This window comes from Bidens hawaiensis, unplaced genomic scaffold (genome assembly GCF_021521415.1).
Source record: "Bidens hawaiensis isolate Kalapana, Puna unplaced genomic scaffold, B.hawaiensis_p1.1 tig00008861_1, whole genome shotgun sequence".
Taxonomy (NCBI): domain Eukaryota; kingdom Viridiplantae; phylum Streptophyta; class Magnoliopsida; order Asterales; family Asteraceae; genus Bidens; species Bidens hawaiensis.
In genome coordinates this window covers 335168-347395 of record NW_027491640.1, presented here as the reverse complement: position 1 = coordinate 347395, position 12228 = coordinate 335168, and the positions used below count along the sequence as shown (strand labels likewise).

Sequence of the window (12228 nt, the reverse complement as noted above, 5' to 3'; positions counted from 1 at the left end):
AATTTGTGGTTAATATTAACATTAACAAAGTATTTGTAATTAAATAAAAAATTTTAAGATAGGATAGCAAAGAAATTATGAAATTTTTTTTAGGTACATACATCTAAAGTATAGACTAAAATAAATTACATTATAACCATTACTGTAGAATATAACAATTTGAATTACATAACAAATTTAAACAATTAACATTCTTTGTTTCCAAATATCTCCTTGTAAACAACATTTGTTGTTTTATTTGTAAGCTTTGATTCTTTGTCGAGTATCACTAACTTAATACCATCTCTACTCTTCACTCTTGACAAAGCTACATAAAGTTGCCAGTGAGAAAATACTGGATCTTTAAGATACAATCCAACTCTTGACAATGATTGACCTTGAGTATTGTTGATTGACATGGCAAAACATACGGAGATAGGAAACTGTCTTCTTTTTAATTTGAACGGTAGTTTCTTATCAGTTGGTGTAAGACTTACTCGACTAATTAGAGTGCGATATCCGATATTCGTACCAGAGACCACTTTAGCTTCAATTACACGCCTACTGAGACTAACGAATTGAAGGCGCGTACCATTGTACAAACCATTTTTGTGATTAATATTCCTTAATAGCATGATCAGAACACCAACTTTGAGGACCAATCTAATGATTAGGCATTCCTGACATCTTTAAACCATTTAACAAATCAGGAGAGTACAACTGTGGATCAAAATCCTCTGAAACGTCTTCATATTCAGCTAAACTGTCGGAACTTAGATACTCGACTTCTTCACCAGGAAAGAGGGCTAACATACGTTCACTAATTTCTTGAACCACCTCATTCAAAGGTGCCAACAATGCATGAGCCTGAAAGTAAGTAAGTTCATTGAATCTATCTAATATATTAGGATATACAAACCTTATTAAATCACCCATCGGATCTACTGAGTTCAATATCAAAAGATCATCTGGAATATCAATAACCGACTCTCTGTCATTTGGACCACCAACGTTTCCTTGACCTATGCCTAATAGCCAATCAGCAAACTCTCTAATGTTTTCAACGTCTGAAGATCGACATCCAACTGTAAGCCTCATGTTCTTAGTTAGTTTAAGAACTTTACATTTTGACCAGATATAAGAAGAATTGATGCAAGCATTGACACATTCACTTCTTGTACCGTTGGTTACAACCGGAAAAATTTGCCGAAAATCACCACCAAAAACAACAACCTTACCTCCAAAAACTGCTTTGGAAGTATTGCCAGAATCACCATTCATAACATCCTTTAAAGTCCTATACAACGATTCAAAAGCATGCTTATGAATCATGAGTGCTTCATCCCAAATTATTAAGCTTGTCTTTTTCAATAACTCATATACGTCGGTATTTCCTTTAACCTAATTTATGAAAAAATAAAAAAAAAAACATACACAAAGTAAGATTTTTAAAAGTAAATTGATATTCAAATAACAAATAAAGCCATATATACTAAAAAATGATTAATATAAAAATTAACATAAAGTGGGTTGTAATATTACCGGACAAATGGAATCTTCGGTTAAATTAATAGGTATTAAAAATCTCGAATGTGGGGTTCTTCCACCCTCCAAAAGCAAAGAAGCGATACCGCTTGAAGCAAAATTCAACACAACTTCTCCCTTTGACCTTATTGATGCAAATAAAGTTTTCCATAAACAAGTTTTTCCAGTACCGCCGTAACCATAAACAAAATAAACTCCACCTTTTTTTATCAATCAAGGCACTCATTATTTCATTATATTCCCCTCGTTGTTTATCTGTTAACGAATCAAACAGATTATTAAATTCGTTATTCATGGTCTCGGTATCATATGAGAGCTCTTCCATCATCAACGGATTAGTTGCTCTTAAAATTGCCTCCATATCTGGAATTGACATTTGTTGATATCTTCTAAGACTGGAGTTGTTTGAAATTAGAAAATTTTCAATTTCCAGAAGTGCTAGGTTTTTTAATTGTTCTTCATTAAGAATCAAACCTCAAAATAAAGTAAGAACCTACTTAAATTAATATTTAATAAATATTTATGGATATTAGATATTTGGCATAATTGAAATAATTACAAAAAAATTTAATCGTATCGGGGTTGTTTTGATCTTTTTGTTGTTTGCATAGTATACCGTGAACTAATAGTTGCCAAGTGCTTTCCCAAACAAAATGAGGTCTAGATAAACTATAAGTAATCAACATTGTAGCAAATAAATTTCTTAAATGATATCCGGTAGAGGTATGACTTGCATATTCAATGTGTTCTATATATTCCTTATCATCATCTAATGACCTCTTTTGTAACATGCATCTTGAAAAGTTTCACACACAACTCCATCAACTGTTCGAATGTCTTCAAAACATTCAGGGCCTTTAACCTTATTTAATAATATTCTTAGATAGTAAGCCTCGTCAAAACAGCATGAACTCTACCGATTGCAAAACCCCTTAGGCGAGGTTCCCATTTACGTAACTGTTTTTTCCAAACATACTTTGTTGGAAACTCTGCGTATGTGAGAGTTTTTGCAAGGTCATGGTTCTTATTACACTCAAACTAATCGATAAACATCGAAGAAACATTAGTTGTTTTGTTTAAAATATCTTCAATATCTTCGTTAGCACCATATATTACCTGTTGCTCACCGGGTAAATGAAAAGCAAGCCTCAAAACAGACGGAATCCTATAATGCACATCAAATGAAAATATCCTCCATGTTGCCTCGCATGCAGAGACATATCTACAATTATAAAACGCTTTGATTTCATCTAAATCTGGATCTGGGTTATTACTATTGTTATTTTGTACAAGAGAAATTGTTGCTTAGTCTGGACCCTTGTTAATGTATTTAAACAAATACTTTATTGATCCATCTTGATTACACCACTCAACGTTAATATGTGCTTGAAATTGTTTTAATAGAGTCTTGTTGTATGGAACAACAATTCTTTTATCCATCATTATATCTGACTTAACAACATATTGCCCATTATCTTTTCTTTTGTATACCGGAAAACCTTGCGAATCAACAGCTGTCTCATCATTAAACATTTTAGGGAAAATTTTGGAGCATTTTTTGTTTACCATGCAGGTGCACTTTGGGTTAGCATCACCACATGGACCGTGAATCATATGATCAGATACAAGCTTGTATAGGTCTGGATCACTGTCTTTGTTTGGAATCTCAGCAGAAATAAATTTATCTACATCTTGTGGATTATGAATCTTGCTACCTGGATGCATAAATATGCAAATATGAGCGTGCGGTAGCCCACTTTTTTGAAACTCTATCGTGTAAACAACTACAACATACATAATAAAAGTAAATATTCCACAAGTTTTAATAGTTAAACAAATAATCTGTTTGTTTAAATTGATGTTTAAGTCTATACAAAGTAAAATATTCAAGAAGCTCATGTTTAAAATTTTATAGTCATAACATTAAATAAAATTACCTGCTTGAACTCTTCCAAACAAAGACTTATCCTTCACCAATTTAATCATTGCATCAAGTTTGAGCTTAAAAAGCCGACATAATATATCAGGTCTATCCTCCGACTTTAACGTTGTATCCTTAAGAAATCTTTTAACTTCTGGCCAATTGGGATTACATGTTATCGTTATGAAAAAAATCGGGATAACCGAACCATCTACAGAGACACATAGCATCTAGATAATTTTGTATCATATATCTAGCTCTGCCAGTAAATGAGGATGGTAGAATAACACGTTGACCAGCCATTGAAACATTAGTATTTCCAACATATTGCATACCTCGTAAACTTTGGTAAGTATCACATCAAAGTTCATGTTGTTTACATCGTATAAAATGTAATCTTTGAGCCTCAAGCATCATATATTTGTCAACTAAAATTTATGTAAGGCCCCATTACCGGTGCCTCACTTTTGACGTTGGATTTACTCATAAACACAGTTCTAAATATCATAGTTAATTAAAACTTTCGCGGAATAATATAAACTGTCAACCATCCATTACAACATCCATAACTTGTCTTTAAAAACATAACATAAAACATAGCATCAAAACATCATGACAAATCTTCAGATGCCAGCCTCTTCAGTATTGCCATGTGTCTCCCTCAAGCCAACTGTCTTAGTCGATTAGCCTGCGTGCATACTAAAAATCAGATACGCTGAGTGAGTTCTAGTTAATCAGGCAACGTACAATACATTCACATATTTACATATGCACCCGAAGGTACATACCTTCCTATTATGTTACATACTTACATACTTACGTACTTTCATTCTTTCTTTCATATTAACATACATACTTTCATTCATACACATACATTTTAGAGAGCCCTCCACCCTATAACCTTCGCTGATATTATTAGGGTCGGTTCCCTACATACACCGACATTATTAGGGTCGGTTCCCTACATTCGTCGACATTATTAGGGTTGGTTCCCTTGTTCTATCTATACCTTTCGTACCTTTCCATACATTCATAATCATAACTTTCATACATCCCCCATCATCTATACATCATATGTATGTCAATCATATCTTTATACTACTCCTTGACGGCACATGCAATATCCGAAGATCGTTCATGCGTCGTCAAGCATTCATTTATACATAATCATATAGGGCATACACTTACCACTTAAGGTAAGTGTATTAACTAATCACATCGAGTATGCACACAGCCCCGAAAACATAGCAAGGAACTGGGGCTAGAAACTCACCTGAATGCGGTTACATTCACCGTTTATGGTTATTCCTTTCTTGAGTTGTGCACGGCTAACTGTGTAATAATTACATGCATTAATTAACTATTACTACTCATATTGTATTCCTATCTTTATATAACCCACAACGAACGGGGGTCCGGGGGCAGCGCCCCTGGCAGCGGGGTCTAGGGGCGGTAGCCCCTAGCAGGGTCCAAGGGGCAGAGCCCCTGGCTGGGGTCGAGCTATTAACTGTCTTAACACATTTTCCATTAGCATTTTGAATCATTAATTAATTTACTACTTAAAAGTTCAAGGGATTCTTTGTAATTAAATCATTCTTTTTCTAAGTTCAGGGACCATTCTGTCATTTTGTTAAACTTCTAGTTCGTCACATTGCTCTTAACGAACTGTCTTATCTTAGCGAACTGGTCCATGTAGCGAATTGAACCCTTTAACGAACTGGTTATTAAACGAACTGGACCTTATAATGAACTGGTCCTTTGACGAATCAGTTTTTGTAACGAACTGGACCTTCCAATTCATTATATCCTTTAACGAATGACTATAACGAATCAAGGGTGATTCGTTATCTTTTCCCTTAACGAATTGAACACGAACTGAAGCTAGTTCGCTATGCTTTCTTTAGCGAATTACTTGGCGAATCACTCCTAGTTTGTTAACTCCCCGTTAACGAATTAGGGTTAGGCCAGAATGTCAGGGAACATTCCCTGACATCCTTACCTCGTACACATTTTCCGGCGCCGTCTTTCCGGAAAACCGCGGATTCGCCGTAAAAATGAGTTTTAACTCGTTTTTCACCGTTTTTCGCCCCGTTCGATCCAGGTCTGAGCTAGGGTGATCCCTAAGCTCATCTTAAGTTCGGTTTATACCAGACTTCATCCGGATCTCGTGACTTAAACGGTTTAACGGTGTCGGCTCGTCGTTTCGCGATTATATCTAACGGGTTTAAGCTCATACAACATCATGTTATTATTACCTCGGGTCGGGATCGATTCATCTTTCTTGGTTCGGCTAGATAAGGAGAGAACTAGAGAGTGATCTTAAGTGTGTGTTTTGGTGGTGTATAGAATATGTGTAAATGAGTGAATTAAATGGGAATTAAGGTTTATATAATTATGAATCATGGGCTTAAGCCCATGGTCTTTCCTTCTTTCTATCTAACCCAAGTCCATTACACATATCCATTTAACCAACACAAGCCCAACTCATATTCTAATTATCTAAACCGATAACGACCCACTATAAAATATACGAAATTTATTTTATTAATTCATAACGAAAGCAGGATGTTACAATTTAACATGGTTGAAAACGTATTTGGTCTATCTTGAATACGATAAGCAAAAAACTCACGCACTGTAACCTTCTTGTGTGCTGCGGTTGATGAAGAGGAAACATTCTTATGAAGTATATTAACCTGATAACCATCCTCACCAAAAAGATGAAATAACGGGTATTGAAGAGGTGTATACGATGGATGAAGTTCACTGATACACTTTAAGGAACCATATTTCTTGGTAACAATTATATCTCGGTTATCAACAGCGTCACCAATATCACCAACGATTAAAGCAGTAACTTCAGAACTGGATGGTAATTTATATTGTCTCGCATCATGTTGTCTTATTCCAATAATACGCAACTTCAAAACAATCTCTTACCATCTAATAAGCTTGGACGAAATGATTATTTGAATCTAACATCGTCTTCAAATAATTAATAATATGCTTCTAGCTCATCGTCCATTGAATTATTATCACTGCCCACAACAAAAAATATTTTCTTTGATTAAATATAATAAAACTTATACTAAAAATAATAACATAACCAAAGTTGACGAATATAGTTAAAAGTATTTACCCAAAAACACCTTGACGGTTTGAAACCTCGTTTTCCATGTCGTAAATGTAAAGTTGAGAAAATTGTGGTTTATGACCCTGTAATGGTAAAAGACTTCCCAAAAAATGATAGTTTTCACCGCTAAGTCGAAACGTATAAGGCGCATTTCCTCTATTTATGGAATGGTCAATCTTTCCTCCAATAGACGTAAACGAAAACATTGAATTGAAACGTCTAACGTTTTTCAAGAAATACTTACTCATGGCGCTATCACCACGAAATAATTCAAGATAAGTCTCATCTGGTTGTCTAACATCGGGAAGTTCGACTTTGCCATTATAACAACAAAGGGAAAAAGCTCCTTCTTCATTACTACTACTAGGTATGTTAACTTCGGCTTTCCATAACAAAGCATTGCAACTTGGACACATAACGGATTGATTTTCATGATCAACATATTCTAGTAAAATTTAAATATCATCATTTGGAGTTACTTAGTATACATAAATACATAATAAATAATTGAAACTAAATTATGAAATATATATTATACTTGATGATATTCCTTTATAAACATGTACAACATTTTGATAACCAATAGTTGTAGCATGTTCATTTAAATCAGCCATAGGTATGGGAACTATAGGGGTTATTTTTCTTGACCTTCTACGAAAGGTTGTAGACGACTCCGGAATGTCATCAACAACACAAGTCGCATTTGATCCTTCTTTAACATTATATTTATTGATACGACCTGTTCAAAATTAAATAAAGAAAACTTATTATAAAGGTTGTCAACAAAATATCGACAACTACACATATGATATTTCAAATGAAAAATATTAAATTATATTTTTAATTATTAATTATATTATATCAAATTTTATTTTGTGTTAAATTATAACATCTATAACTTAACAAATTATGAAACGTTTGATTATACAATAGTTAATATTATTTGTTGATTAAAAATATGGAGGACACTTGAAAGTGTAAATAATATCATATTTTTTAAATATAAGGCTTATTATTAAAATGAAATTATTCTTTACATTTATTATCATTCCATTTAGGTTTAAGTGTTTCATTAAAAAAAATGTAACATCCTACTTTTGATAAGAATTAATAAAATAAATTTCATTTATTTTAGAATGTGTCATGTATCGATTTAAATAAATAAACTAATAAAAGGTGGGCTTGGACTTTAGAAGATGAAATAAGAAATGGAATGGGCCTTAGGTCTATGGGCTTAAGGGAGTATAAATACCCCTTAAACCCTAAACCTTTCCATATCTATCCATCTCTAGACCATAGCCTACACCTTGGAAAACACACACAAACCCAAACCAAGATCCGAAGGCGAAAACCCGAGCTTGATGGTGCTGGAACGTCATGACGAACCAAAACGATATCAAGGCTTAATCGTGTTCGTAGTTCGGCTCGTTTAAGGTACGTTTATATCGAGAACTTGTTCACTTAGGTTCAGAATCGTTTAGAAATCATAGATATGTTGAGTCTTGTAAAAACGAATCCAACTAAACAAACATTACTGAAATTGATTACCATTTGATACGTTTATTGTTAAACTAAAAGAACCCGTAGTAAAGATGCATAAATCGCACCTCATAAACGTTAATATTTGGATGAATGGATGATTAGGGTTTGTAGGCGCTATAATTCCGAACCCATTGATACCAAATTCGTGATGTGTCGTTAAGAAACGAAGGTTTAATTGCAGATCTAAGAAACGTTGACCAATTGGTGTTCTTGGAAATTTTGACTTTGACCCTGAGTCAAAGTCTGGATAAGATTTGTGTAAGGTAATGAATCAACTAACCAATTCGTTAAGGCAAGATAACGAATCAATTCGCCAATTTTATGTCCAAACAACCAATCAGTTTACCAATTCGTTATTCCCAAATAACGAACTAGACAGCGAACCAAATCACAAATCAGTTAACGACCCAGATAACGAATCAGGTGATTCGTTACTCGCCAATTCGTTAAGAATAAGGTAACGAATCAGGGCTTGTTCAGATAACGAATTGGAATGACGAATCAGATGATGATCAGATGACGAATTAGTTAACGAAATAGAATATGAAAGTAACGAATTAGTTAGCGAATCAGGCTTAATTCGTTATAGCGAACGAGTTAACGAATTACCAAATAATTCAAAATCAGGCTCTGCCCCTTGGACCCCGCTAGGGGTTGCCGCCCCTAGAACCCCGCTGCCAGGGGCGCTGCCCACGAACCCCCGTTCGCTGAGGGTAATAATTAAACTAGAAAGACGATATGGTAGCGATAGTAATTGATATGTGTAATTGTTATGCAGTTAGTCGTGCACAGCTAAGGAAAGGGATTACCATTAACGGTGAACGTAACCGTATTCAGGTGAGTTTCTAGCCCCACTTCCTTGTTATGTTTTTTGGGCTGTGTGCATACTCGATGTGATGTGTTAATACACTTACCTAAAGTGGTAAGTGTATGTCTTATATGATTTATTTATGAATGAATGCTTGACGATGCGTGAACGATCTTCGGATATTGCATGTATCGTCAACAGATAGTTTAAAGACATGATATATATATATATATATATATATATATATATATATATATATATATATGTTATACACATGATGAATGTACGTATGGAAGTTATAATTATAAATGTATAGAAAGGTATTGAAGGTATGGTTAGAAAGGGAATGGACCCTACTAATATCCGTGAATGAAGGGAATAGACCCTAATAATATCCGCGAATGCAGGGGACAGACCCTAATAATATCAGCGAATGTAGGGAACGGACCCTAATAATATCCGCGAATGTAGGGAACAGACCCTAATAATATCTGCGAATGTTTTAGGACGAGGTATACGTATATGTTTATGTATAAAGGGAAAGAAGGAAGGTATAATAGTATGAACGTACGAAGGAAGGTAAAGAACTATGTATGTATATGTACCTTCGGGTGCATATATATGAATGTGAATGGATGTATTGTATGTTACTTGATTAACTAGAACTCACTCAGCGTAGCTGACTTTTAGTATGCACGCAGGTGAGTAGAATGAGGCAGCTCGCTTGATGAGGACACATGGCATGGAATTGAAGATACTGGCATCTCAAAGAAATGTTATGATGTTTTTAAAGACTATGTTTTATGTTTAAATAACGATGAATGTTTGTTAAGACAAGTTTTAAAGGTTGTGTAATATATTATGGTTGAAGTTTTATATTCCTCAAAAGTTTTAATTAACTCTGATATTTAAAATTGCGTTTATGTGTAAATCCAACATCCAATGTAGGGCACCGGTAACGGGGCCTTACAAAAAAACATAAAAAAAATGTAAATAATAGTTGAAGGTAAAAGGAAAAATACCTGAAGAGATATTTTGTGGACCAATTTTGTTCCTGCCAACTAAAGTAGTTCTTTTCGAATCTAAAATTGATCGTCTTTCTTTCCTTTTGGACGCAACAGAGTTCACAAATGGTGTACATGTTTTAGAGTCTTGAAATTACAAAGGTAATAATATCAATATTTAAGCAAAACAAAAGGTTTTAAAAACTGTTTATTGTTAAATATTTTTAAACACTAACCGTTGTTTACTACATGTAACATCTTGTTTTCTCGTTTTATTAAATAAATAAAGGGATATTGGTTTTTAATACTCCTAACTTTCACTCATTGGTAGATAACACTCCCAACTAACGATTTGTCTACCATTAGTCCCAAGTTGTAACTTCTTTTCTTTTGTCACTCCCGAACTTAACGGACCCTAACCACGTTAGTTTTTTTGCTGACGTGGAATTTTTTTGCTTATGTGGCATGCCATGTGGAATATAACTTATTAAAATAAGGAAAGACCTAAAAACAATAAATAATATATATAGATGTATATATATGTGATACATACGTGCAGACGAAACCACCACCACCACCACCACCTTCTACACCACTGCTACTTCCGACCTCTATCACCACCTTCACCATCACCTCTAGATTCACTGCCTACACCACCACCAGTAGCCTCCGCCGCCTCCTTCACTGTTGCCATCGCGTTTTTCCGGCGAGCCCACCGTTAATGATAAAACAACGATTCGAGGTAATAAACATTACATTCTACTCTATTCTTTATTCAGATCAGATTGTAAACAAGAAAATTGAATTTTAGCAAAGTAAATTGGGCTTGTCTAGGGTTTGACTGTTGATGTGGCTGCTTACGATAGTGGTGGTGGTGAAGACTGATGGCGGGCGTGATGGAGATAGAGGCGGACTCGCTGGAAAAATACAGTGACGGCAGTGAAGGAGGCGGTAGAGGCTACTGGTGGTGGTGAAGGCGTTGAATCTAGCGGTGATGGTGAAGGTGGTGATAGAGGTCGGAAGTGGCAGTGGTGTAGAAGGTGGTAGTAGTGGTGTCATGTCTTTATGTGTGTGTATATGTGTGTGTGTTTGTGTATAGTATGTATATATATATATATATATATATATACATCGATATATATCTATATATATATATATATAATCTATTGTTTTTTTAGGTTTTGCTTTATTTTAATAAGTTATATTCCACATAGCCAGCAACATAAGCGAAAAAAATGCCACGTCAGTAAAAAAAACTAACGGAGTTAGGGTCCGTTAAGTTTGGGAGTGACAAAAGAAAAGAAGTTACAAGTTGGGAGTGGTGGGAGACAAATCATTAGTTGGGAGAGTTATCTACCAACAAGTGAAAGTTAGGAGTATTAAAAACCAATATCCCATAAATAAATTATGAGTTATTATGATTCGGGCTTGTGTTGGGTTAAATGGATATGGGTTATAGACTTGGGTTTAAAAGGAAAGAAGACAAGACCATGACCCCAAAATATATAAACAATAATCACCCCTTAATCTTTCATTTCACATATTCCATACACCATCCAAAAGACACACTTATGCTCTCTCTAGTTTCTATTTTTCTCTCTAGCCGAACCCAAGGGTAAACCGAGCACCGATCCAAGGTAATGATAGCATGATATTGTATGAACTCAAACCCATTAGATTTAGTCACGAAACAACGAGCCGACACCTTAAACCGTTAAAGTCACGAGATCCGGATGAAATCGGGTATAAACCGATCAAAAGATGAGCTTAGGGGTCAACCTAGCTCAGATCTGGATCGAACCGGACGAAAAACGGTGGTGAAACGAGCGAGATCTCGCTTTTCCAGCGAGATCCCGTTTTTCCGGCAACGGCGGCGCCGGAATAGTAGATGTGTCAGAGAACGTTTCTCGGACCTAACCCTAATTCGTTAAGGAAAAGAATGACGAACTAGTCTTAATTCGTTAAGGTCCAGTTCGTTATAAGGATCAGTACATTAAGGTCCAATTCATTATGAGGACCAATTCGTCATAACGTCCAATTCTCTATAAGGACAGTTCGTTATGAGGCCTAATTCGTTAGAAAGGCAGATTCGTTATAATAGTTAATTCGTTATGAACTCCCATTCGTTAAGGACTGACTAATGAATTAGAACTTTGAAAGAATGACAGAAAGGTCCCTGGACTTAAAATAAAATGGATAAATTACATAGAAGCCCTCGAACTTTTTAAGTTAGCAAATAATATAATAATTAAGAATCCTAATGGAAAATGTGTTAAGACAGTTAATGAAAATAAAA

At 34.8% G+C, this 12228-nt stretch overlaps 1 protein-coding gene across 1 annotated transcript; it reads right to left on the bottom strand.

Annotated features, from left to right (window-relative positions):
* Positions 1-642: 642 nt before the first annotated feature.
* Positions 643-10626, bottom strand: LOC143530216 (uncharacterized). Its single transcript, XM_077025820.1, has 8 exons — positions 10542-10626; positions 7117-7317; positions 6585-7023; positions 6078-6310; positions 3462-3656; positions 2867-3308; positions 2641-2746; positions 643-1380 (listed from the first exon to the last, which is right to left on the bottom strand). The coding sequence occupies exons 1-8, from the start codon at positions 10624-10626 to the stop codon at positions 643-645; spliced, it is 2439 nt and encodes an 812-aa protein (XP_076881935.1).
* Positions 10627-12228: the final 1602 nt, after the last annotated feature.

Coding starts and splice junctions, on each gene's coding strand:
- LOC143530216 (XM_077025820.1), bottom strand. CDS start 10,626: ATGGCAACAGTGAAGGAGGCGGCGGAGGCTACTGGTGGTGGTGTAGGC. Junction 6,311..6,584: donor AACCGTCAAGGTGTTTTTGG/GTAAATACTTTT, acceptor ATTACCATCCAG/TTCTGAAGTTACTGCTTTAA. Junction 3,309..3,461: donor GTTTGGAAGAGTTCAAGCAG/GTAATTTTATTT, acceptor TGTATGTTGTAG/TTGTTTACACGATAGAGTTT.